The following is a 26,118-nucleotide window of genomic DNA, read 5'->3' as shown; positions in this document are numbered from 1 at the left end:
AACCACCCCCAACTCTAGGGTATTTATCTTTTTTACACAATGTGCTAAAATGTGTAAATTAATTTATCTCATACAAACTGACATATAAAGTTGCTTCTAACTAGAATTGTTTCTAGAATCAACCATTAATTGAGGCTGTTACTGGTTTGCTACAGGATCCAAAATACCTACTATGTTAAACTTCATTTAAAACTACAGAACTTTCTTGACGCCATCGTATTTGATGCTTGAGAGATTGTATTTGTTGGCCATACTTTTCCCTAAAAATTATAATAATTTTTGTGGTTTCAGAGTCTTACTTTGTTAATGTTTGCTCTTGCCCTTTACCTTTCCAAACTCTACTTATTTTTCTAGGTCAAGCTGAAGGGAATCAAACCCAATTGAAATTTTCTTATATCCCTGTGGCTTCATTCATGGCATCTTAGACATAGTTTATAGCACTTAATTTCTTTTGCCTGTGTTGGTTAATCATGAACATGCCTGCCTTCTGTACTGGCTCCTAGAGCACTCTGATGATGTTTTAGGCAGTCTTGTATTTCCTGTAGCACCATTCATAATACATAATATTCAGTATTTGTTGAAATTTGGGAGTTTTTTTTTTCTAAACTAGACTTAACAAATCAATCAATAACGTGAAGTTTAAATGAGGACTCAAGCTGTTGGGCCATGCTGGTTATGGCTTTGTCCAGGTTGTAGTTATTATTTCATTATATATTAACTGTGGGACTGCCTCATCTGTAAAATAGGAATGTTTGTAATAGAATTACTCAGCCTCTTAGGGTTGTTGATGAGGATTAATATAATTTGTTTAAAACATTTATCGTGCTGCCTAACATATAGAATACACTCAGTACATTCCAGAAATAATTATTGTTAAATGCAGTCCCATTGGGCTAGACCCAGCCCCTTGGGGGGCCTGTCATGTAGTCCTTTATGTCTCAGGTACCTAACCATGCATATGATAATTATTCAATAAATAACTGTCTTGAGTTGAATTGATGGATTGACCTTATTTTTATCTCCCGTTACAGCCCACTGTTTGTAACATGGAAGATTGGTCGAGACAAAAGATTGCGTGGATGCATAGGTACTTTTTCTGCCATGAACTTGCATTCAGGACTCAGGGAGTACACACTTACCAGGTGAAGACAATTTTTGTTACCTCTGCTTCTACGTTAAAAGAAAAAAAAACTTATGAAACTTGAACCTGATACTTTAACTCCTTTGCTTTACTAAATTGTTAACATTCTTGACTCCTTTCACATCAGATTTTTCCTTCTCTTCAACATTTGCCTTATCCCTGGTAAAATTTTATTGCCACATTTTATCAAAATATAAAATACTGTGATTACATTGTATTTTGCCATAAATGTTTTAAAGTGTTTTCTTTCAAAGGCCAGCTTATTTTGTATAACTTGAAAATGGATGCCCAAAAGTCAATGGCTTACCACAATGTATTATTTCCTTAATAACACTGTGTCTTCTCTGTTAGGCTTTGTAAGAATTGTTGATGTCATCTTACATGTATTGTTACACTTTTATGTACTCCTGCAATGGAGGGGAGAGCCTAGGAGGAAAGGGATGCCACAGCCTGGCAGTGTTATCATTCACATTCACACTTTACCCAGAATTAATTGTAGCTTACTTATTTTGTTTCGTCTAACACAAGGACAAAGTAATGAATGCCTCATTGCAGTTGTTAAGGCTTTGTTTTTAATTTCCAAACGCACAAAAAGCTATCGAGTATGCCATCTGATTTTTTTTTTGGTTCAAGTTTAGATTTCTAGCAAATTATGTTCCAGAATTATTTCAAAAGAAGAAAATTCCTTAAATAATAAGCTATTAGTAAAGGAATTTCCTGTTTTTGTTCATATTTCAGGGTGATTATCTGATACAATTTCTATAGTTGTAATATGCACAAGTATCTGTCCAACAACAAATTGGTCCCTGCTGACTGTTGGTACTTGGGGCACGTTGCTTAACCTCCAACAGATAAAGTAGTAATTACAGGGTTTTGTTCTATATACTTAGTAGGGATGTTAGGGAGGTGTTAGGGGAATGAAATAATATCCAGTCACTACTTTGCTTCTGGAGTAACATTGCAGAACATTCATTATTTTATTATAGGATTGTATAAATGCAGCTTGTGGTAGCAGTTAATAAAATACTGGTAACTGAGTTTAGTATTCTTTTTTTTTGAGTTTAGTATTCTTATAGTTGAAGGTACAGCTCACAACTACAGGGTTTTCTTAGCTTACAGTGAAACTGGAAAGAAAAGCAAAGGCTTGGAGGGTCACCTTCACTTTTTATATTTGCACAGGCATTAGAATTGAGTGTTTGGACTTGATTAAGAACATACAGGCAGTAAAAAGATCAAAACACGAATTCTAGAAATGACTTGAACTTGCCAAAGATAGCGTAAATGCTAGTCTAAGCAAGTTAGATTTTTTTTCCTGACATGAAATACCATGGACTCATTTTGGGACTTTAGCAAATTCTGCCAGAGACTACCTCTTTGGGACAAGTACATACAAAATTACTTTTTAAATAGATAATCAAAGGCAATTTATTACACATTTCCTAAAATAAGTTATTTGAGGAACACTGGCTCCTTGGTTATTGCTTGGAAAAAAAGGATTCTATAGCCAAATAAATTTGGGGAACACTGGTTAAGCAAATTTAAGCAGCTGTGCTCACTGCAGGACTTCTCAGAACCTTTTACGTCAATAGTGTTGTGAGTCTCTAAGAGTGGGATCTAGAATGCAGCATTTCCCAATTCAACTCTTTTGACCACAGAACCCTTTTATCCTCCCACTCCATTCATTGTCTTAGGCCATTAGTATCCCAAGGAATACATTTTTAGAAATATAAGTCTGTCATAAAATTTCCATTTTTCTTTATAGTTGAAAAGTCCAAGTGGATAGTACAGAAACCCTTTGTACTTTCTAATGAAATTGTGGCAGAAATCCCAGTATCAAATGTTATATACTTTAGAAATCTGTAGTAGTAGTGACTGTAGTAAGAGTTTGTTTTGTTTAAAGAAAAGATGAAATCTTTACCTACACTGATAAGAAGGAATGAAAATATTCAACTTTTCCAGACTTGTGGATCTGTCTCCTAGGGGTATTACCAGAAGAATTTTAGTATTTTTCTGACAATAATGTGACTCTGAATGAAACATTCAAATAGCTCAACTTGGAAATTTGCCTGCATTTGTATATATGGTTACCTTCATTGTAATCTATGGTCTTCCTGTTTATTTTTCAACTTTCTTCTCATGTTTTTATACAACTTCCTGAAATGGTGTATGGCACAGTAGATATGTGTGTTCATGTGTGTGTATACACATGTACATACCTTGTCTTTTTTTAAGATTTTATTTATTTATTCATGAGAGAGAGAGAGAGGCAGAGACACAGGCAGAGGGAGAAGCAGGCTCCATGCAGGGAGCCCAACGTGGGACTCGATCCTGCGACTCCAGGATCACACCCTGGGCCGAAGGCAGGAGCTAAACTGCTGAGCCACCCAGGGATCCCCCTTGTCTTTTTGCTTCTGTTTGGCTTAATTCCTTTTGCTTATATAGCAATAAGAATGTAGTTATTTGGAAGAGATGAACAAAAGAAAACACATCTTACAATATACAATTGCTCTTTTTTTTCTAGATTCAGCTTAGAGTTAAAACTGTGGAGTCATCTTTAAAAAAGTTGCAGCATAATATCTTTCAGCTAAATAGGGGGCACTTATCATTTCTACAAGGTGCTGTTGATGGTATTATTGATAGCTGTCATTTATTAAAACGTGCAAAGTAAAAACTTTGTTGAAACTTCAGAGGAGCTTTATATGCATGCTACTTACAACTCAGGTATTAATGCCACATTTTAAAAATGAGGAAACTGCAGTTTACAGAATTTAAATAATTTATCCACTTACACATCTAGTAAGTGGTAGAACCAGGATTCAAACCTAGGCCATCTGACTATAAAGTCCAAGCTCTTAATTACGACATTCAAGATAAGACAATGTAAGTTTTTCTGAGAAATTATGTTTTGCAGATTTGTTGTGAAAATAATGAACTTCAAAGAGAGTTACTATAAATTGTATAAATCATGGACTGATAATTCTTCACAAAATCTAGTTAGGAGTTAAGATTGAAATTTTGGCACGTTATTTAAATTCCAGAAAATCTACAGATAGCATTATGAAAAGTATATAATACAGGGTCGTATAGACTAGTCAGAAGAAAACTGACTTGGATTAGTACTGTACAAAGAGACACTGCTTATTACAAAAATATCCTTCTGTATGTTTTGAAATTGTTTTCTCTGGCCACCCATAAATAATGGACTGGACTTTGAGAAGAATACAATTTTTTTAAAACATGATTGCTGATTATTGAAATTTGTTCTTCAATCTTAAAAGACCATAAACCACAAAATTTACAAATGGAATCAAATGAACATAGAGGTTTAGGGATAAAAGGGAAGGAGAAAGCAAAACAAAAAATAAACTGAAATTAAAGACTCACCAGGTAGAGATGTCTTTTTTAAAAAATTAGAATGTCTGGTTTTTCACTGTCTTCACCCGTGATTAGATAAGACTATTGTTTTTAAAAGGTTACTCAGATATACCCTTTTTTATTGTGAAATATACATAACATGAAATTTTACCATTTTAACCAATTTTAAGTGTATAATTCTTTATATTGATGTGCTGCCATCACTACCATTCATATCCAAAACTTTTTCATCTTTCCTAACTGAAAGTCTGTACCCACTAAACTCCCTATTGTTCCCGGCCCCAGCCCCTGGCAACTATCATTCTACTTACTGTCTCTGAATAGAACTCTTCTACATACCTTATATAAGTGAAATTGTATAGTATTTGTCCTTTTGTTATAGTCTTATTTGGTTTAGCATAATTCAAGGTTCACCCATGTTGTAGCAGGTGTTAGAATATCCTTCTCTTTTAAAAGGCTGAGGAATATCTCATTGTGTATATCTAGCACATTTTGTTTATCCATTCATCTGTGGACATTTGGGTGACTTCAACCTTTTGGCTATTACAAATAATGATGCTGTGTACATGGGCATACACATATCTGGTTGAGGACCCTTTTTTTAAATTTTTATTTATTTATGATAGTCACAGAGAGAGAGAGAGGGAGGCAGAGACACAGGCAGAGAGAGAAGCAGGCTCCATGCACCGGGAGCCCGATGTGGGATTCGATCCCGGGTCTCCAGGATCGCGCCCTGGGCCAAAGGCAGGCGCCAAACCGCTGCGCCACCCAGGGATCCTGAGGACCTTTTTTTTTTTTTTTTAAAAAAAAAAAAGCTAACCATTTTATAGAAGACAATGATCTAGTTTGTTTATGGTCCCTTGATCTCTAAAACCTAAATCTAAAATTGGCCAGGTCCTTTTTAAATGAAATGTCTATCATAGATTAAGTTAATTTATAAACATACAGTTTTAAAGTTAAAACACTTGTCATAGTCAAGTTATGTTCTCCTAATTGAAACTTTTAGACTGAACTGAAACCTTATAAATAGGCTGATTTCCTCCCAATTGTAAAAATGCATAATTTCTGTGTAGATAGCAGAAAGACTGTGAGAATTATAATGTAGAACTATGAGATAGACTATTCCTTCCTTGTCCTTGGAGACTCTGGGTAAAAGCAGAAAAGCTTAGAGCAAATAAGAAGCAGGATGGAGAGCTCAGAATTATTTATAGAAGTTATCCATGGTGACATGTTCAGGTCCACAAATTACTATATTTATTAGTGGTCAGAGATTCAAAGTAGAAATATTCTTTGTCCCCGGTGAAGAACAATGTCTAGTATTTGCCAAGTTACTTGCATTTATGGCCATTACATGTAAGAAAGCTGAGGCAAACTTATTTCCTTTCTTTTAGTACTTAGAGCATATACTTTTATAGGAAGAGAATCACAACTAACATAGATGAACACAAACATGTCAGACAAAGATTCCTTAAAATTTTGGCCAATATGTTGCCCAGCAAAGCATAGGTCTGATTCCTTATATAAATTCAAGTTGGTGGCAATTCTTCTGGAACATATAAGTGAATAATAGAGATGTTCTTATTTTGTAAAACAGAAATGTGGCCTGTCATCAAACTTAAAAGACTATCTTTTCTTCTCATTTACTTGTTGGACTTAGACCTCTCAGCAGTGAAATAATTATGCAGGTGTGTGGGCAGTGTCTGGAGCTTGATTCTGAACCATGCCACTTTGTCGCATTACTTAATTCTGAGAAATTAGCAATGGAGGTTTGTTCATTTCTAAAGAACAGGGTGACCACATAAAAGGTGATGTGTTTTGTTTTGGAGTTTGTTTTGTGAATGAGAGGGTGTGTGTGTGTGTGTGTGTGTGTGTGTGTGTGTGTGTGTGTGTATGAGAGAGAGATATTGAGATCGACTGTTTCTATGTTATAAATGTTCATTTTCTATTAGGATTTTTGAGCTTTTAGAAAGAGCTGACAGACCTACTTTATTACTTTCAAAGGCCCTGGCTAGATTGGGTTCTTCTGGGTGACTAGATTTGTTGTAAACCAAATTCGCTTTTGTGTTTAGTGTTATCATCTGTCATTTTTCTAAGGCAATATGAGACTAAAACCATTATAAGCAGCATAATTATGTTTTTCCCTTTCAGAGGGGACTATTTTGTGATCATTGTTATTCTTAATTATTTTAGGTAACTGGACTTGGCTCATTGAGAATAATTAGATTAAACAAACCCCTCACACAACCTTATTTAATATTAGTGCTCATGGTAGCATCACCCAGATTGATTTTTCTCATGAAAAGAAAAGCTGTACATGAGTCACTTCTAACTACACTATTGTCATGGAGGCTCATTCTGGAGATGCTCAGGCTAGACTACTTTTGGCAAGTGTCTGTGGCAAGACTCCTGGTTAAAATATGCTTTTTGGAAAAATAAATTAGAAGTATCAAAAATTAAGTATGCAAACTTAATTAGCTTAATTTGTCCACATTTTGTTGCCTTTGTACAAAAGGCAGGTTGGCCTGACTTCTAAAACTTGTACCTAATTTGTTAGTTTTAGTGTATAAGTTACCAAATGAGAAATTGTTTCTCAGATTGTGCAAGCATTTAATTTAAGGTGTAGTTTGAAACCTAGATTGTTATATACCCTCTACTAAAAATTATTCATAAGGTAGCACAATTAAATATAATCTATGGAAATCTGGAATCCTCTTTTTAGCCACTAGTTTAATGCACTCTTTTGTTGTTCCATGGTTGTGCTAAATGTACAGAGATGTGGCCGAAAAATGGCCAGCAGAATGTGGAAGGGGAAAACTAGAGTATGAACCATTCCCAGTATGGGTAATGGCTCCCGAATTATAGAGAATGATCTGAATTCATATAGCACCTACTACTGCAGAAATTAAGTGTAGTGAGTATGTCAGGTTCCAGTTCCTTATCATATCTTTCAGATCTTCAGATATCCCGTTGGAATCCCCATGTTGCTTTTAGGGCCACAGGCACAATGCCTTTGAGTAGAAAAAGCAGAATAGGCCATCTGTAAAAAGGTGAAGATGTGAGAGAAGCAGAAAATAGGCTTTTGCAATGTCAGAGTTCTTGGTTCTTCCATTTCATAAGAGGGTAAACTACAAGAAATTGACCCTATTCTTTGCCCCTGGGAGGCTGCTATTTCCCCTTTACTCACGTTTAAACAGCTCATCCTGCAAATCCAGTCTAAATTTTCCCTTAAGAATTTATAATATAGTAGGAGAGATAAGAGTAAGTTATATAAATAATTATAGCCCTAGATAGAAGGTGATTTTTGCCAAAGAGTCAGAGGTGGCACTGGATGAACAGATACTGTACATCTGCAATAAAAGTAGAAATACATTTAAAGCAATTAATGAAATTATTTTATTTGGTCCATCCTTTGTCTACTTGGAGTAAAAATAAAAACCACTAAACCATTTTTTTGGTTTGTTTTTATCCATATGGACAAAAAGTCCCAAATCCCAAGGACATGTATAAATTATTAATATCAAAGTACCATATACAAGGTATTGAGTTTTTTGAGAGATTAATACATATTTTGAAGGGAAAAATGAACTTATTATTGAAAAATTAAAACCCCAGAAATAGAGCACATTTAAAAGAGCATGTGTGGTGAATACACAGTTCACCAAAGACTAACTAGAACCAGTTGAGTTATAGCCTGATACTTGGCAAATGAAGAAAATTAAAAGTTAATAGTTTAGATTCAATTTCTCTCTTGTCCCATTAAAATGAATTCATATTTTGTTTCAGTATAGTAAATTGATATCTACCTCCTTTCGTCAGAATCATTGCTTGAGACTGTCTCCATTTTTTTTTCAGATGAAAGACCGAAGTGGTAAAGATAAATTAGAACACAAAATTGTGTGAAATCATTATTATATTAGATGCAGTCTAAAATCATACTGTAGGCATTTAACAATATATTTATTTTTGTCTGAACATTTACAAAATAAATAATGAATCTACTTATAAGTATCTAAAGTATTTGAATCATGAGGACCTGAAAGAACAAGAGAAGAGATTTTGTATCTTAGTGTCCTGGAAGAATAAGATGCTTACACCAATATATGCTCATGGCGATTATTCCTGTCTAGGGTATCATACAAATAATATGTTCTTTTTTTTAGATTTTATTTATGTATTCATGAGACACACACACACACACACACACACACACACACACAGAGGCAGAGACACAGGCAGAGGGAGAAGCAAGCTCCATGCAGGAAGCCCAACACAGACTCCATCCTGGGTCCCCAGGATCATGCCCTGGCCTGAAGGCAGCGCTAAACCGCTGAGCCACCGGGGCTGCCCCAAATAATGTGTTAACACTTCTAGGGAACAGTGTTGCTAGTAATTTTAGTACTTTAAAATAACTGAATATTGAGACATGGTGCAGCAAATAATACTAAATTTTTAGTTCCTATTTTATAAGCATGAGAAAATACTTTTTCAAAGATTTCCTTAAAAGGTAAAGAAACAAAGCCTTCCTCTGTATTCTTTGCCTTCCTTCAAACTTTAAACCACCTCACGTGGATATCCAAAATAGTAGCCTTTGGAAAACTTTCATTTTCATCATTGATAACAATTTTGTGTTCTTTAAAGGCTAAAACACTAGTCAGCCCTCTATCTCATGTTGTAGATATATTTGTTGTAGAAATAACTTCCAGATTTTTTTTTACATTCTCTCACTTTTTACATAAAGATCAAACATTTGATATAAAACTCTTGTCCTAGGGCAGCCCTGGTGGCTCAGTGGTTTAGCGCCGCCTTCAGCCCAGGGCCTGATCCTGGAGACCTGGGATCGAGTCCCACATAGGGCTCCCACATGGAGCCTGCTTCTCCCTCTGCCTGTGTCTCTGCCTCTCTCTCTTTCTCTCTCTCTGTGTGTGTGTGTGTGTGTCTGTCTGTCTCTCTCTCTCTCATGAATAAATAATTAAAATCTTAAAAAAAAGTCTTGTCCTAAAGAGAGCTACTTTATCTGAGCTGCTGCTTTACAAAAAAGGTTTAAGAACCCATACTATATAATAAAATAGGCATGGACAAATGGAGGCTTTTTTTTTGAAAAGTTCTGTTAGAACAAGAGTTTCATGGATGCTGAGAATTTTTAAAGATGGGAAATGGTATTTAGCATATTCTGTTGAGAATGAGGCTCTAATTATTAGTATCAAATTTGCATTTTCCATATGTTTAAAATTTAAAAGTGAAGAAAATATATTGGAGTCGTGGAGTGTAGCTTTACAATTTGTCTCATGTTCAGAAAGCTCATTTTTATTTCTTTTTTTTAAAGATTTATTTATTTATTCGTGAGATACACAGAGAGAGGGAGAGAGAGGCAGAGACACAGGCAGAGGGAGAAGCAGGCTCCATGCAGGGAGCCCGATGCAGGACTCGATCCCGGGACTCCAGGACCACGCCCTGGGCCGAAGGCAGGCGCTAAACCACTGAGCCACCCAGGGATTCCCCTCATTTTTATTTCTTTTACACTTTTTACCTCAGCTCACAAAATTATCCTATAAATAAATCTATTGGAAGTATAGGCTTCATCATTGAAATTAGATCAGCATGACATCACTATTTTTAACCCTCATTTTTTAATTTATACATTGAAATGCCAACTTTTGTGTCCTTCCTAGTGGTGAAAGAAAAGATTAGAAAAAGCCATAAAAATAAATTCGTCAGAAGCTTTGATTAAAGGGATTGCCCAGAACTCAGCTTCCTGTTGCTATACCCAACGACTTTCAGGACTGCTTTATATATGGTCCACAAAGCTTATTTCAAAGGTTTCAACTATTGCTACTTCACTGAGAATGGGAGGAAAGTCTCTTTCAAATTGTTCAGGCTGCTGGGTGATGAATGAAGTGCTGAATCACTATATTGTCCACCTGAAACTAATATAACACACCTGTATGTTAACTATACTGGAATTAAAAGAAAAACATAAAAAAAAAAAAACCCGCAAACTTCTTTAGGCTGCTTTAAATCAAAGCCATTCTTCTAAGATGACCTTCTGTTGCTCCCTAGCTGAGGGGGATTGATTTGCTCACCTAGGTCTGGAGAAATCTGCTAATCCTTTGAAATGAGTGGAGCGGTGTTGCATATAAGAGCAGTAAATAACCACACGTGGCTGGTTAGATTAACACTGCTAATGAGGTCATGGGTTCAGTCCCCGTGTGGGCCAGGTCACTTTGTTCAGCTGAACATAGACTGCACCCACTTCCAAGGGGGCTCAGACAAGAGCGTGCAGATGACTCAGTACCACACCCAAAACTTCAGGCTTGTCTCAGCAATAGGAAACACTCTACATTTGGAAGACCCAATCATGAGATTTCTCCCAAATAGTTCTAAAAATAATTGCCTTGAATTTTAAAAGAAAAAAAATGAGGATATTTTTAAAATTAATTTCTTTTCAAAAGCCCTCTGGAGAGAGCCAACAAGATGTGGGGGGAGAAAGCTCTTTGGAGTAGCAAGTGGAAATGCCAACACAGGTTGGGTTTCAGGGGGCCTGGAGATGTTATAGACAAAGGGGGAGATTTCTGGTTGCATCCCTGGCCTCAGAGGAGAATTTGTTCATTTGTTCCTCTCTTGAGTTTCACTTCGAATCAAGAACAGTGGCCAGGAGAGGGAGTCTCAGCTCGAAGCCACTCTTTCCAACCTCTGTGGTGAAAGGAGGACTATGTTAAACTCACCAATGTGTGAGGACATATGGTAAAATATACCCGCTCTTTTCAAAAGGCCCTTTTTTAAAAGGCCCCATTGTCAGGTTGTTACCTGTGGTGTCTGGAGATGCTCTGGTGCCTCCTGAATCTGCTTACTAAGGTGTGTGTGTGTGGTCTTAAGCATACGTGCGTGCTTCTCACGCTATTTTAATTCCCTCTTCAGAGCTTCATTACTGCTCAGAGTAGCACACTTACCCCAATAGCCACACTGGGCATGAACACACCCCTTGGCAAGACTAAACTCTCCTCTTTGACTGTTAATCCTAATGCCTGAGACGAGAAGTCCCCCTGTGTCCCTCCTGTCTTGCCTAGAGTAAAAACCAAAGTCATTCCAAAAGCTGTTTCAATTAGAGTGAAGTTAATGCTTTACAGTGCCATCACCCTCTGTCTAGCCCTGCCTCACCCCTGCCCATCTCCTATTCCCATCCTTCTTGTTTTTTTTTTAAGATTTTACTTATTTTTTTAAAAGATTTTATTTATTTATTTATAAGAGACACAGAGACATGTGCAGAAAGAGAGGCAGACTCCCTGCAGGGAGCCTGATGCGGGACTTGATCCCAGTACCCCGGGATCATGCCCTGAACCAAAGGCAGACATTCAACCACTGAGCCACCCAGGCATCCCAAGATTTTACTTACTTGAGAGAGAAAAATATCACAAGTAGTGGGGAGGGGGAAAGGGAGAAGCAGGCTCCATCTCGGGACCCCAAGATCATGACCTGAGCTGAAGGCAGATGCTTAACCAACTGAACCACCCAGGTACCCCTCCTCCCATCCTTCTTAAGAAGCACAGCCTTCCTAACCTCACATTCCAGCCATGCACAATTATCCACCACTTCCCAAATACATGTCTTTCATGTCTCTCTGGCTCTGAACCATTTTTTTCTCTGCCAACCACGTATCTCTCTGTTCCTACCCAGTCAACTCCTCCCCATCCTTCAAGACACAGCTTGCTCCTTACTTCTGTGAAATTCCCTTGACACTCCCACAGGAAAATTGGCCAATCCCTTTGTCTGCCCAGCACTTTGTTCAGGCCTCTATGACACCACTTGACACGCTGGTTTGTAATGATTAACTTTACATGTTTGTCTCTCCCTTTTGAAATTACCCTCAGCAGTAGTTTACCAAGCCATATCAAGGCAAATGAATAGAAAAAGTGTCATCACTTTGTAGAGCAACTTGATCCAGATAACTATTTCCACTCTCTTCCTTTCTGTCTGCTTCAGTTAGCTCACCTTTGTCACTGTTCCCTGCTGCCACTGTACTTGAGCTATTAGAAGTTTCTGATTCTGACTGGTAGTGAGAGGGATAATTTAATGCCAGTTGGAGTTAGACTGATCCTGGAGATAGGGATGCTTATCCAGAACACTTTAGAAAGCAAGTTAACATAAGGCTGATCTCTTTGGGATAGGTGCTAGAAGTGATTGAAGAAGCACAATGCGAATTGTTGCTCACCATGGAACCACAGAGTTGGAGGGAATCCTCGCAAGAAACTCCAGTCCAACCTTTAACAGATACTTGAATCCCTCTTAAAATCTTCCAAGAAATGGGCAAGGAGCTTCTATCAGAGTATCTCCATTGACTTGGATCTCACTACTAGTTAAGTAAGCCATTTCCTTTTCAAACACCTCAAAACCCACTGCCACAACTTCAGTTACCACATAGCTTTAGTTGAAGCACCAGAAGTCAAAGATTGCCTATATTTAGCACTTTATTCTTTATAGAAAGCCACATTAACCAGCAGTGGTTAAACTTACCCTCTGAGTAATGTCTGAGCCTTTAGAAATTGAAGAGTAGTAAGATATGTAGCTTTACAACTGACTCCCATCCACCCACCCATAACAACTGTAACTGGCCCCCTATTATTGAAAGCTTTGAAGCTGCTGCTGCCACAGCTTCTCTCACTGCTTACATTTAAACTTCTGGAATTGGCTGGGCCAGAGAGTCCATAGATTCCAAGAAAGAACTGGTACAAGATCTTTTCATACCATCCAGCAATTCATAGTACAAAGTTGGAACCAGAGTGAGAACACAGGTGTTCTGACATTTGCCTGGGACCATCACTACAACTTTCACAACAGAAGGCTTCTATAAAAGTAGGAAAACGTATTTATATTAGTTTCATGTTAAGAAGCATACCATGCCAAGGCACCCTGTAATAGAATAATCAATTTGTAATGTAGAGTCTCAACACCCAAGTTATCTGCCTTGTATCGAGTTTTTGGCATATTTCCATAAAGTGAAGAATAAATACCCTTTGAACTATTCGACCAAAACTCCAGGAGTAACAGAATCTGTGAGACAAGCCCAAAGCAAAACCCAAAGCAAATACACACACACACACACACACACACACACAGATACATACATACACATAAATATATTTATTCCTATCTTACATTTCTCTTTTCCTCAAATATGGCCTCCAACATACTATTAGTTATATTTACTAATCACAGTAATCACTAATAGCTTCTATTTGTGTGTTTGCGTTGGACCCATCCAAAGTATTTCATGTAAGTTACCTCATTTCATCTTGTCAGTTATATGTGCTGTTGAAGGTATTTCACTTATATGACAGTTAGTGAAAAACAGAGCTTAGGTTAAGGCACTTGCTGAATCACAGCTAATACGTGACCGCACCTGAATTTGAACCTGATTCTATCTGGCTCTGAAGTCTGTGTTCCCAGCCACTGAGTATACTACTCTCTCTCTCTCTCCTATGAAAGCCTCTTATAGCTATTTTTTCTCCTAACTCAGTCGGCATCCCCCGGCCTTCATTCATAGGAAAAGTAAACACTGAACAACTCTTTTTTTCATGTGGTGTCTCAGTTACTCGACTTAGCATCCTCAAAATCCCTCACACCTGCACTCCGTAAGCTACAGTCTTTACTCCACTTCTCCTAGATCCTGTTTCCTTTTAGAATCATGTGACATGCCATTTCCTTCATGTGCCCGTGTTCTTCACAGCTATTATCCTCTTGGTCCAGGTCTGTGTACTGATCCCCTCAGTCCCCTCAGGACAGATCATCTCCTCAGGGCCACCCTCTCAAGCTTTGACTTGCTTTGTGCAGCACCTGCATCTCATCCCAGCAAGTTTACATGGAATACGAGTTCAGCCTTCAGGTTTCCGATTGGGTATAACCTGGCTGAAATCTACTCTGACTTTGGTAGGGGGTTAGGGAAGGCTTCCCCATAAAGGGACTGTAGGTTAAAGCCCTGGCTCTTCTCTTCTCTACACCTGTTCGAAAAGGGAGAATTTCAGGAGTAAGAAACCAGTCCATTTCTTAGAAATTATAATTAAGGGAACAAATTCCACATAATTTAGATCAAATTTATGGCATTAGTTTTCATTTTTTGCAAGTTGACGTTCCTTGGGGCAACTTACCATAAAACAAGAAACAGCTATATAAATGGAGGACAAATATATCCATGACTGACATTTTTCTTGTAGAAATGAAAAAAGAATCTTAAGAAGGAACTAGATGTATTTGGACATGGATGATGTCTCTTGTACCATACTTAGATGTCTTATAATCAGAAGGTTTTTAAAAAAATAATTTAAAAGAAACTATCCAGATTGTGTCTCTTTCTGACTGCATTTGGGATTTGGGGATCTGAGTATCTGAAAAGCAAGGGAGATTTGTTAAATGTATTTTTAAAAATTGTAGGGATCCCTGGGTGGCTCAGTGGTTTAGTGCCTGCCTTCAGCCCAGAACATGATCCTGAAGCCCCAAGATCAAGTCCCACATCAGGCTCCCTACGTGGAGCCTGCTTTTCCCTCTGCCTGTGTCTCTGCCTCTTTCTTTCTCTCTGTCTCTCATGAATAAATAAGTAAAATCTTAAAAAAATTGTATATGGGACTTTTATGGGCACATTATCAACTTTGAGGTAAACTGTAATGAAAACTAGAACCTTAGGCATTGTATCTTGTTTTTGCCCTTGATCCCTTTAAAAACATCTTTATCTGAAACAAATAGCACATCATCAAAAGTCTGTTTTCAGGTTAGAGGCATTTTAAAGCCTGACAGGAAAAATACTTTTCCATTTTTAAAAATTCATATACAGCCTGCTAATTATTATAAAAGGAATGGCAGTGTTGCTGGATACATTGTCCATGTCTCATGTCTCCTAATAGGATTTCAAAGAATGTTGCCAGCACATGAAGTCATCATTTCACATATTCAGGTCCCACATACCAGAGACTCATCATGGCAACAGGGCAAATTAATGATGCCATGAAAGAGAAACCAGCACAAGGCTAAAGATGCCTATCCAGGAGTTAGTAACATTTTTAGTTTCTGGGATGTCAGAGAGGCTAACCAGTGCACTTAAGTGTCATTTGTAGACTTGTGGCATAGGCCAGAGAGGTGAGAGGAAAGGGTGATGGGGCCTGGTAGAGCAGAAATTCTGCCAACTAGTTAGATGTCCAAGTTGATTGCTGCTGTTCTGTCTCTTGCCTGAGGTGTATCCTGTTTTAAGTTCAAGACCGAGAGAACCTTCTGAAGGAACGTCTTTGATTTCCAAAGCAAATAACTTTGTAAATGCTCATGGCTCTCCAGCATCACACTGCAGAGTTCTGTTTCCCAAAGGATCCACCCAGGGTTTTCCTCAAACCCCAGAGTTACTGCTTCTTCCTTTGTGTGCTCATTACACTGTGCTAGTACCTTTGGTACAGCATCTTATTTGTCTTGCCTTGCAGCATCCTTAATTTTGCACGTGATTCTCTCACTTAGGTTGCTTGTCCCTTAAGGACCTAAGCTAAATTTTTTACACCTTTGCATCCCTTAAGTAGCTGTGGGGAATTAGGCATAGATCAAAATAAATATTTGAGTAAGAGTGAGTTCCCTTAGTATACCACAGTAGTTGTTTGCTAGGTGTGTTACGATCACTAAAGAACCAGGAGCCATAGCCTATGCAAGGGAAGTGAGCAGTGAAGGTAACAAGTCTCTGAAAAGGTAAATCAGAGGAAAATAAAATTAATTTGCAGAAGCGATTCACTTTCCTTTTGAGGAACCTGAACATAACCTAAGGTGAGACAAATCTGTGTTTTGTTTTCTATTTATAATCTTAGATCAAGATATTTTTGTTGCATGACTTGCCTTATAACTGCATCAGCTGTCATTTGAAACCCCTTCATTTTTATGAGAGGTTTTAGGCAGACAAAATATTTAAGATACACTAGTTGTAGCTGTTAAGGTCTGCTATTATAAAAAATGTAACCATGAAAAGTTTAAAATGGCTCCCACAGGGGCACCTGGGTGGCTCAGTCCGGTGAGCATCTGATCCCTGGTCTCAGCTCGGGTCCTGATCTTAGGGTTGTGGGATCGAGCTCCGCAACGGGTTCCACGCTCCCTCTGCCCTTCCCCCTCTTCTCTCTCTCTCTCTCTCTCTCTCTCTCTCTCTTTCTCAAGCAGATAAACAAAACTTTTTTTAAAAAGTGCTCCCACAGAAAAACTTATACATACTCATTCTACAGATGAGATAAAAGAGAACCAGAAGGAGCCTAAGATCCTGTGTATTGCTTGTAGTGCACAGTTGCAACTTACAAGCATCTGGTGCCATAAGGATGCTTTTTGGAATTGTTTCACGAAGGATACTTTATTCACAATGGCACTGGTGTCCACGTATTTACTTTCTTACTCCTTATAAGAGAGAGATGGCTATTGCTGTGAAGTTTTATAGTTCCTAGTCTTAAAAAGCTCAGATGAGTGGGTGGTGATTTGTCAGAAATGATCTACCTGTGATGGCTAAACACCTTGGGTGAAGGGGGCCCAAAGTTTCAGGTAAGCGATCCCAGATCATGCCTTCATGTTGTGCCATTTATTAATATCTAATTAATTATCCTTAATAATTCTGTTAATGAAACCATGTAGATTATCTGCGTTGACACAGAAATAAACCTTGAATTCAACAAACAAAACAGGACCCCCCCCCCATTTCCCCAAGGAAGAAGTTTTGGGCTGGGGATTGTGATAGCATTTGGATCATTATATTAACAAGTTTAAAAAAGTCCTTTTGAGGGATGCCTGGGTGGCTCAGTCAGTTAAGTGTCTGTCTTGGGCTTAGATCATGATCTCAGGGTCCTGAGACAGGGCCCTATGTCAGGCACCCTGCTCAGCGGGGAGTCTGCTTCTTGCTCTCCCTCTGCCCCTCCACCTCACTCATGCTTTCTCTCTTACTCAAATAATAAAATCTTTTTTTTAAAAAAAAAAAGTCCTTTTGAAAAAAAAAAAAGTCCTTTTGAGAGATGTGGCCTCTATCCTAGCCTCAATTATCAACTGTGGGAATATTTGCTCCTGAAAGGTTGCCACCCTATTCTGAGCTCAACTTTCCTTGTCATTCCCCCAGCCATATACTATGCAGTACCTATCTATGTAATGAATAAACTGTTTGGAGATTAAACAGAATGCTCAATTTTTACAAAGCTCAGTTGCACTGGGGAGAAAAAAAAAGTGCTGTTTATATGCATTTAATAGGAATGTGTTAAAAAAATAATAGGAATGTGTTAATTTCCACAAAACATCTGGTTTCAAACAAAAGTTGTGAATGTAGGACCTCTGAGGGGGATTAGAGAAGGAGAGGGGATTTACTGTGCTTAACAATTGCCAGTAGTTAGGCCACTTCCATGTTGTGATTTTGTCAGACTTGGAAATTAAGTGGGATCAAATCTACTGAGCCCTTCAGTAGGAGAAGATCCAGATCCAGCTGCAGTAGGGAGCAGTTACTCATTGAGAACTAAGGCGTTACCCAGTGTCTCCTAGCTTGTCTTCATTAATATGTTTAATATTGCTCTTTTTATATTCTGGGTTTAAAAAAAAGACTGTGGTTTATTGGCTGAACTTGTTCAGCTGAATGTACTGTAAAAGGGCTTTCTTTGTGGCCATTATTTTACTACAGATTTCAGTGTTCTTGCTGTTCTACTTCTTTTCTTAAGAAGGTAATTCAAACTTAGAATAGTTACTATAGTTTCAAAGCTTGATTGAAAGATGCATTGAGTATTTTCTCTAAATAAGCAGCAATTATAAAACACAGCTGTAGTTAAAGATAGAATTTATTATAAATCCTGACAGTCGTGCTTCTCAATGACATCAGGTTGAAATAAGATCTGTTCAGGTGCATTCGATTTACTGAGCACATAACTCTGAGCAAGGTACTGTGGTCGGTACTGTGGAGATATAGAGACAAACTATCTGGTCCCTTCGCCCAATGAGTTTGTAGTATCATAAGAGAGATGGACACGTGCACAAAAGGACACGGAAGAACATAGTGAGTGCTACATCAAATGTATAAACAACACTGCTGGAAGTGAAAGAAATCAGCTCTGGCTGCATATGCTGGGGAAGGTTTTACAGAACAACTCACATTTAATTGGAATCTCTCTGGACATTTAAGACTCCATTTCAACATTGAAAAGTTAAGGATGTGCAGAAGGTATGCATTAGGTGTCCAAAAAACTTTCTGAGCCAAATGCAAGGAGACAGAACAGTGCATTCTGTTTGAGGGAGAACTGTAACCCTGTGTGGCTTGAGTTCCAGTGAGGATAGTGGGTGATAAAATGGTAGACCGGGGCCAGGGTCTTTTCTCAAGGCATCAAGTTGGCATTGAAAGATTTTCAGCAGGGTAATAATGTCATTCAGAGAGGACTCTGGCCACTTATATATAGAATAGAATGGCAAGGATAGAAATGAGAGAAGAATTGGCTAATTTTAAATATTCTAAATGAGAGATGCTACAGATGTGAATTAGATTAGTAGCAGGAAGGATGTAAGGAGCCACAGAACAGAGACATGGTAGCACCAGAACAAGAGGAGACTTTGTATGGGGAGTGAGGGTAAGGGACGAATTAAAGACAGGGTAAAAAAAAAAAAAAAAGACAGGGTCAAAGGTTCCTGTTTCTTTTCTTTTCTTTTCTTTTCTTTTTTCTTTCTTTTCTTTTTTTTTTAAAGGTTCCTGTTTCGCGATGGGCAGATGACACTGCTAATCGGCAGCCCAGGAAGAGGCACATGTTTGACACATTGCGTGTAAAAGAGTCATTTTTAACATCAAAGTGATTTTGACCTTAATCTTACAGTCACTGAGTTTCTTTTTAGATTAAGGATTTATTGAGGGATCCCTGGGTGGCGCAGCGGTTTGGCGCCTGCCTTTGGCCCAGGGCGCAATCCTGGAGACCCGGGATCGAATCCCACATCGGGCTCCCGATGCATGGAGCCTGCTTCTCCCTCTGCCTGTGTCTCTGCCTCTCTCTCTCTCTCTCTGTGACTATCATAAATAAATAAAAATTTAAGAAAATAAATTAAGGATTTATTGAACATTGCTTCCTTTCAGGATATAGTAGCGACAGAGATGCCTATGATTGACTTTTTATATGAAATGTGTTTCTGTTCTTTTTTAAAAAAATATTGTATTTATTCATGAGAGACACAGAGGCAGAAACATAGGTAGAGGGAGAAGCAGGCTCCCTGCGGGGAGCCCGATTTGGGACTCGACCCCAGTTCCCCGGGATCACAAACTGAGCCAAAGGCAGACGTTTAACCACTGAGCCACCCAGGCGCCCCTGAGGAGCCTACAGTTTAATATATTATTACATTATATAGTATTTAATATTTTATGTAAAACTGTAGTAAAAACAGTAGAGGAACAAGACCCCTTCTTCTTTTGGCCCATACCACAAAGCAAAGCTTAGACTGTATATAAAAGATCGTTTTTACAGGGCTACCACTAGCTTGAAGGAACACTGATGTTATAACATTTGGTAAAGTACAGCTGAACCCTCAAAATTCCTCCTTGTAACCAAATATACATTTTGTGAATGAGAAAGCTATAAAGAAATAAATGTTTGTAAACACTGGGCAGTTGTTATGGAATTTAAATATCTGTACTTATTACCTAAGAATGTCTGGGTTTCAAGGCTGAATTAAAATAGATTCCAGGCTTCCTTAAAGGTAAACAACACATCTGTTGATCTGTCTAAGACAATGGAAACTGACTGAATTTTGTATTATGATACAAGTCAGCATCTTCTCTTCCATCTATTTAGCAATACTTTTGGGTAATCACTTCTCCTTTGGGGAACTTTCCAGATGTTTTGTGAATATGATTCCAATTTAGAAGAGTTGTTTTTATATTGTAGCTGAGCAATGTTCTAACTCTGAAACTCTTACTTAGACTGGGGTAATTCTAGCCAAGGGGTCCTCTGAAATGTGTGTAGGAGTGCCCTGTGATACTTTGGCTTTATTGACTTGCCTTGATTCTCAGAGCTGCCTGTGGAGGCAGTTTCCTGGAGTCGAAGAATCCAGCCCCTCTTGCAGTAATTTCCATTAACAAAGAAAATAACATTTCCAGGTATCAGCCCAGGTCATTACATTTGGAGCAATGTTCATATAGTGCAGTGAAAATGAACAGCAAGTACCACAAGATGATTTAAATGCTTCCCTAGGAAGAAAAAAAGAAGCTTCCCTAGGTACAGATGTCCATTTGCCTTTTCCAAAAGGAAGAGATACCCTGAAATTCAGTGGAAATGACAGGGTGGTTGCTGTTGTAGACATAGTAAAAAAAAAAAAAAAAAGTTTTTTTTTCTCCCGAATAAAAGACTGCAAACTTTTAAAAAATGTTAACGTATTACAATAGTCTGGCATTAAGTAGTGAAACTGTAGACAAGTGTCTGCTTTGTGTTATGACTACATTTGTTTCTTTTTTTAAAAGATTTTATTTATTTATTCATGAGAGACACACACACTGAGAGAGAGAGAGAGAGAGAGAGAGAGAGAGAGAGAGAAAGGCAGAGACACAGGCAGAGGGAGAAGCAGGCTTCATGCAGGGAGCCTGATGTGGGATTCCATCCCGGGTCTCCAGGATCAGGCCCTGGGCTGATGGCAGCACTAAACTGCTGAGCCATCCAGGCTGCCCTACATTTGTTTCTTAATATTTAGAAAATCTGGTTTTATCCAGGTGTAGATTATGCCTTTTATGATCTTCCATAGAAAAGCCCTCCAAAAAAAAAAAAAAAAAGCCCTCCCAAAACGGAACAACCCCAGGCTGTCTCACCCTGCTCAGCAGTTGGTTTGTGCGCTGTGTTTGCTTACTATCTTAAATATTTACCCAAGCCAGGCATAATTTAAAAAGCAAAATTTCTCTTTTTTAAAGAGGCACAAGCTTCTGGTGTCCAGTTGGCAGATGAGTTTTGGACTGTGGACCCTCTTATTCCTCTCAGTTATCACCAATGATACAGAAATGACACAGATCATCAACCCAGTAGATGAAGAGAGACCTGCTTTGCAAAAACGAGTACAGACTTTCTCACCCAACACCATGTTGCAGGTTTTTCTTTCCCCCATAAAATCTACTGGCTAGCATTTTGCTCTGAAACATCGACCTGTGATTATTTGATTCAGTAGTCTTGTGGGATCCCCACCAATTTTAGTGTCCCGAATTTTCTTAAGCAAATACATTTGGTGGTTCTGGTATTTTCAAGGTTTCTATAGAAACTGGAAGTCTTTGAGCCTTCTTTTTTTTTTCTTTAACCTTATTGTTCTAATTTACCATTCTGCATCTGAAAAGAGGGAGTCTTACCACCTTAAACCAAGTGAAATTGATGGACTAGCCACCCATGACATGCTAGTTCTGTGTGTTCGGCCTACAGGAAACCTGTACAAATCCAGGGATTTACAATATCATCTGAGTGGTCAGACGTGTCCTTATGACAAGGTAACCAGGCCTCTGAGGCAGTGGGCCAGGCCCACGGAGTCAAATGCAAACCAATATGGAGGTGTGAAGAGTAACAACCACTAGGAATGGTTCCTCTGGACAGCGATGCTACTTTGTTGGGCTTTCCTTTGATATTTGTCTCACAGTGATTGACTCTTTAGTACTTAACTTACGGGTTTCCCAAGAGTGTTGTTGCTCTGCCTTTTATTTTGTTTGTTCTGGCACGTACGTCGATCACCTCAGGGATGTAGGCTTGTTTTTCGCCCCCCCCCCCCATTTTACAGCTCGATGTAACCCAGGGTATGAAAAGTTTGTTCCGTCTTTCGATCAGGTAGGAAGTGATTGAACTCAATCAGGAGCTCTGGACCATATTTCTTTTTTAAAAAAATTTTATTTAAATTCAATTTGCCAACATATAGTATAACCCCCAGTGCTCATCCTATCAAGTGCTGAGCCATATTTCTGATTCAGTATTTATGACCCACCATAAGATTTGTACTTACAGGTCCTTCAGTGTGATTATAACTGTAGGCGAGCAACGAGCCTCACTGAATCGAACAGAAAAGCTCCCTAATTCAAAATAATTGCAGGAAGTCCAGCATGATCAATAAAGGATGAATGAAACATTTATTTTTAAAGAGTTTTGCTTGTCTTAAGGACACAGATAGCTCAGAACGGGCTAACAGAGGACTACCAAGTAGATGCCTTCCAGAGAGCTGCTTTTTCGTCTGCACAAAGGATTCATAATTATGATGTTACAGTGCACGGAGATGGCTAATTCTAAAGTCCTGAAAATAGTTTCTCTTTCAGCAAGTCTCGTACTCCTCTCACAACCTTAATTACAAAGTTGATTTGTCGAGCCTAGCAGACCCTTCTTTTCCAGTCTGCCTAGGTCTGTTTGAATTAGCACAAATCTTGGATTAGGGGATCGCAAATTAATGACGTTTGATTCTGTGATGGAGAGTTTGCTTTCCATCACTGATAATTATTTCCAGGAAAGTTTTAAGTCCACAGAAAATATTCTTTCAGTTTCCTTAATGTTGTTTGCCAAAGTCTTAAGAAGTGGCTTTTAGTTACATGGGGGAGGAAGAAGACATGGCACTAGCAAAGGAAAATGAGGTGCTGTAACCTGGTCTCTCAGGTTTGTGGAGCAGGCTCTGAGCAGCATTCTAAACCAATATTATTCCTTGTAAAAGGCAAACCAGACCTGGGAATTTAAAAGTCTAATGTGATTGAGAGAATGTGTGCTGGTGCATACTAATACTTTAACCCCTGCCAGCCTGGTAAGTTGTAGATCCTCGTAGTTGACAAATACTCCAACAGCCCCGCCAGAGACGGGTCAACTGGTCTTCCCCAGAGGCAGCTCCTCTCCCACCAGATCATTCTCATGGCTTCAGAGGATTGATCTCCATCAAGTCCCCTTTTTTACTTTGGATGCTCACTCTCCTGAGATCGCCCAGAGAACCCGAAGAGTGGGCAGAGGACTTTGTAAAGGTTTTTTTTTGTGTCTGGTTTCCTTGAGGCCTGTGTTCTTTTAGAGAGACTGTTACCTTGTGCTTCTTTTTTTCTGTGCCTGCCTTTGCTGACTCGTGATTCATCCATTTCGTAAGATGTTCTTTTATAAGAAGGTGTGAAAAGTGTAAGAATAGACTGGTAATATGGGTCCCTATATGTTTCAAACTACAACAAAATAGTAAGAATAACCCCACAAACATAAGAGGCCATTGAGCTCCTTCAGGATGCAAAGTATCTGTGTTTTCCTTGGGGGGAAAAAGGGCCCATGAGATCAAGGCAACTCTTTAACTCTATCATAGAAGTGGATTATTATCTATTTATAGCAGTCTCTGAGTTTGGGATGGAAAAATGTTGCCAAACTGTACTGCACTGTGAATGCACAGTAATTTAAGGATAAAAAGGCCAGTTACCACCTAAATTAACAGCATTTAATAGCCATCCAACAGGGGAAAACACACTTCAGTGGACAGTTGTTCAGTTGATGAATAAAAGGCTATTCAGTGTATGGGGCAATGTTGGCTATTTAATAAAGTAAAAGCAGTAGGGTCATCTAATGTTTATTATATTACCGGTAAATGTATATTAAATTTGAGACTACCTTCCTATATGCTTTCTTTTTACTCATTAAATATTTACTCAGCAGCTACTGAACGCTAGGTACCAGTTATACAGTGGTGAGCAAAAATGAGCATAGTCACCATACTCACGGAGCTCACAGTCTAACGATGTTATAACACACACGTGGGTATGAAAGTGTAAAAAACTTCGCCATTGCATTCTATAGGGCTTTTCTTATTAGCCTAGTAGATTTTCCACAAACAGGATGATTATCTGTAAAGCCAGAAGGAGTAAGGCCTTGCAAATTTAGGTGCCCCCCTCTTTTCTGTTTGTTTTACATCTCTGAAATGTGACTTATTGTACGAGATTTGTCCTTGTCATTAGGTGTTCTGGGTTGTGCATATAAGTGTCAGTTGTGCCAAGGTAGTATAATAAAACTTCTTTGAGGTAAGGTGTCCTACATATCTGCAATTGAACATACCGTGTCCATATTGGTTGTCTAAGTCTGCTTGGCACATAGCAGGCACTGAATAAATATTTGCTGACTTAATTAAGTTGCATTCATAGATACTCTCTTCCACCAGTAATCATTAGGACTGCCACTGGCAAGTTCTGCTGCTGTGGGGGACAGCCCTCTTGTCACATGACTGTAATTTGAATTGCATGGCTTTTATCCATTGCATTTTTTCCATCCTCAAATGATGCCATTTCCTTTTTGTATCTAGTGTGGTTTCCCTAATACGCATGCACTGTAGTACAGAATCCGCAATTGTCATGATTTCAGCAGTGTATCGCAAAGCTTTGCCAACATATTTTATTACCCCAAGTGCTTCTCTCCTGGAAACAAAATCAGCGTAGGACCCTTTCAATGGGAAAATTAAGTAATGTTTACTGGTGAGAGGATGGAAAACTATACAAGTAGAGTTTTTCTTTGCCTTTTAAAATCGGGTTTATCAAGATATAACTACAATCAAGAGACGGAGAGCTAAAATATCCTTTTCCTTTTGATCAGGCTCACTTTTAAACACATTTGTTGAAAGGAATAAAAGAAAATCTGTTCATGTTAAGGGATTGGAAGATAGGCTGGATTAAAGTCTGAGCAGTTCAGCAGGACATCAAGAACCACATATCCCCTTGTCCTCAATCTATGCATGGCATTGTGATATTTACTTGAACGTGGGCATTAAGATTATCTTGCCCTGACCAGCTTATAATTTGATACATTTAGGGGCACCTGGCTGGCTCAGTTGATTAAGCAGCTGACTCTTGATTTCAGCTCAGGTCATGAACTCAGAGTCCTGGGATTGAGCCCCGGGTCGGGCTTGGTGCTCAGTTGGGAGTCTGCCTGAGATTCTCTCTACCTCTGCCCTTCTTCCTGCTCATATCTGCTCACATGAGCTCTCATTCTCTCTTTTTCTAAAATAAATAAATAAATCTTTAGAAATATAATTTGATCTATTTAAACACACACAACCAGAACATCCAGTGGCATTTACAACAGGGACAGATTCTCTCATTGTTGGAGCTTGATTAAAAGGCATTAAATGCCCTATTTTTTAAAAAAGATTGTATTTATTTATTCATGAGAGACATACACAGAGAGAGAGGCAGAGGGAGAAGCAGGTTCCATGCAGGGACCCCGACATGGGACTCCATCCCTGGTCTCCAGGATCACGACCTGTGAAGGTGGCGCCAAACCGCTGAGCCACCTGGGCTGCCCCTATTTTTTAAAAAAGCAAACACATAACTTTTCTGTTGAATGTTCCTTTCTCTGTAGCTCAGCAATGAGAGAGAATTGGTAGAACATAATGGATGGACTGCAAGGGCAAAAAAAAAGAGCAAAGAAAAAGTGTAATGAGACCCCTGCTAGCATATAAGAATAAAGTAACATGGGGAGGGAATGAATTAGAAACGCAAAGGAGGGGACTAGTGAGGACTGCATTTGCCACCCGCACTGGGGTTGGTACTTTGCTGCTCCCCACCCTGATCTGCTTTGTTTTGGGATCCTGCACGGCTTCAGCACGTGGACAGGTGCCAGGTGTCTGGCAGTGTGGGGTTATTCTGGGAAGCT

The 26,118-nt window shown here is 38.7% G+C and overlaps 1 protein-coding gene across 1 annotated transcript in view; it reads left to right on the top strand.

Annotated features, from left to right (window-relative positions):
* The window catches only part of AMMECR1 (AMMECR nuclear protein 1), a 116,391-nt gene that overhangs the window by 51,713 nt on the left and 38,560 nt on the right, over positions 1-26,118 (top strand). Inside the window, exon 2 of the mRNA XM_055337576.1 lies at positions 1,032-1,142. Coding sequence (XP_055193551.1) covers positions 1,032-1,142 — 111 coding nt within the window. The remainder of the gene's footprint in view (positions 1-1,031; positions 1,143-26,118) is intronic.

Source organism: Nyctereutes procyonoides, unplaced genomic scaffold, assembly GCF_905146905.1.
Source record: "Nyctereutes procyonoides isolate TBG_1078 unplaced genomic scaffold, NYPRO_anot_genome, whole genome shotgun sequence".
Lineage (NCBI taxonomy): Eukaryota > Metazoa > Chordata > Mammalia > Carnivora > Canidae > Nyctereutes > Nyctereutes procyonoides.
This window is presented reverse-complemented; position numbering and strand designations above follow the sequence as displayed.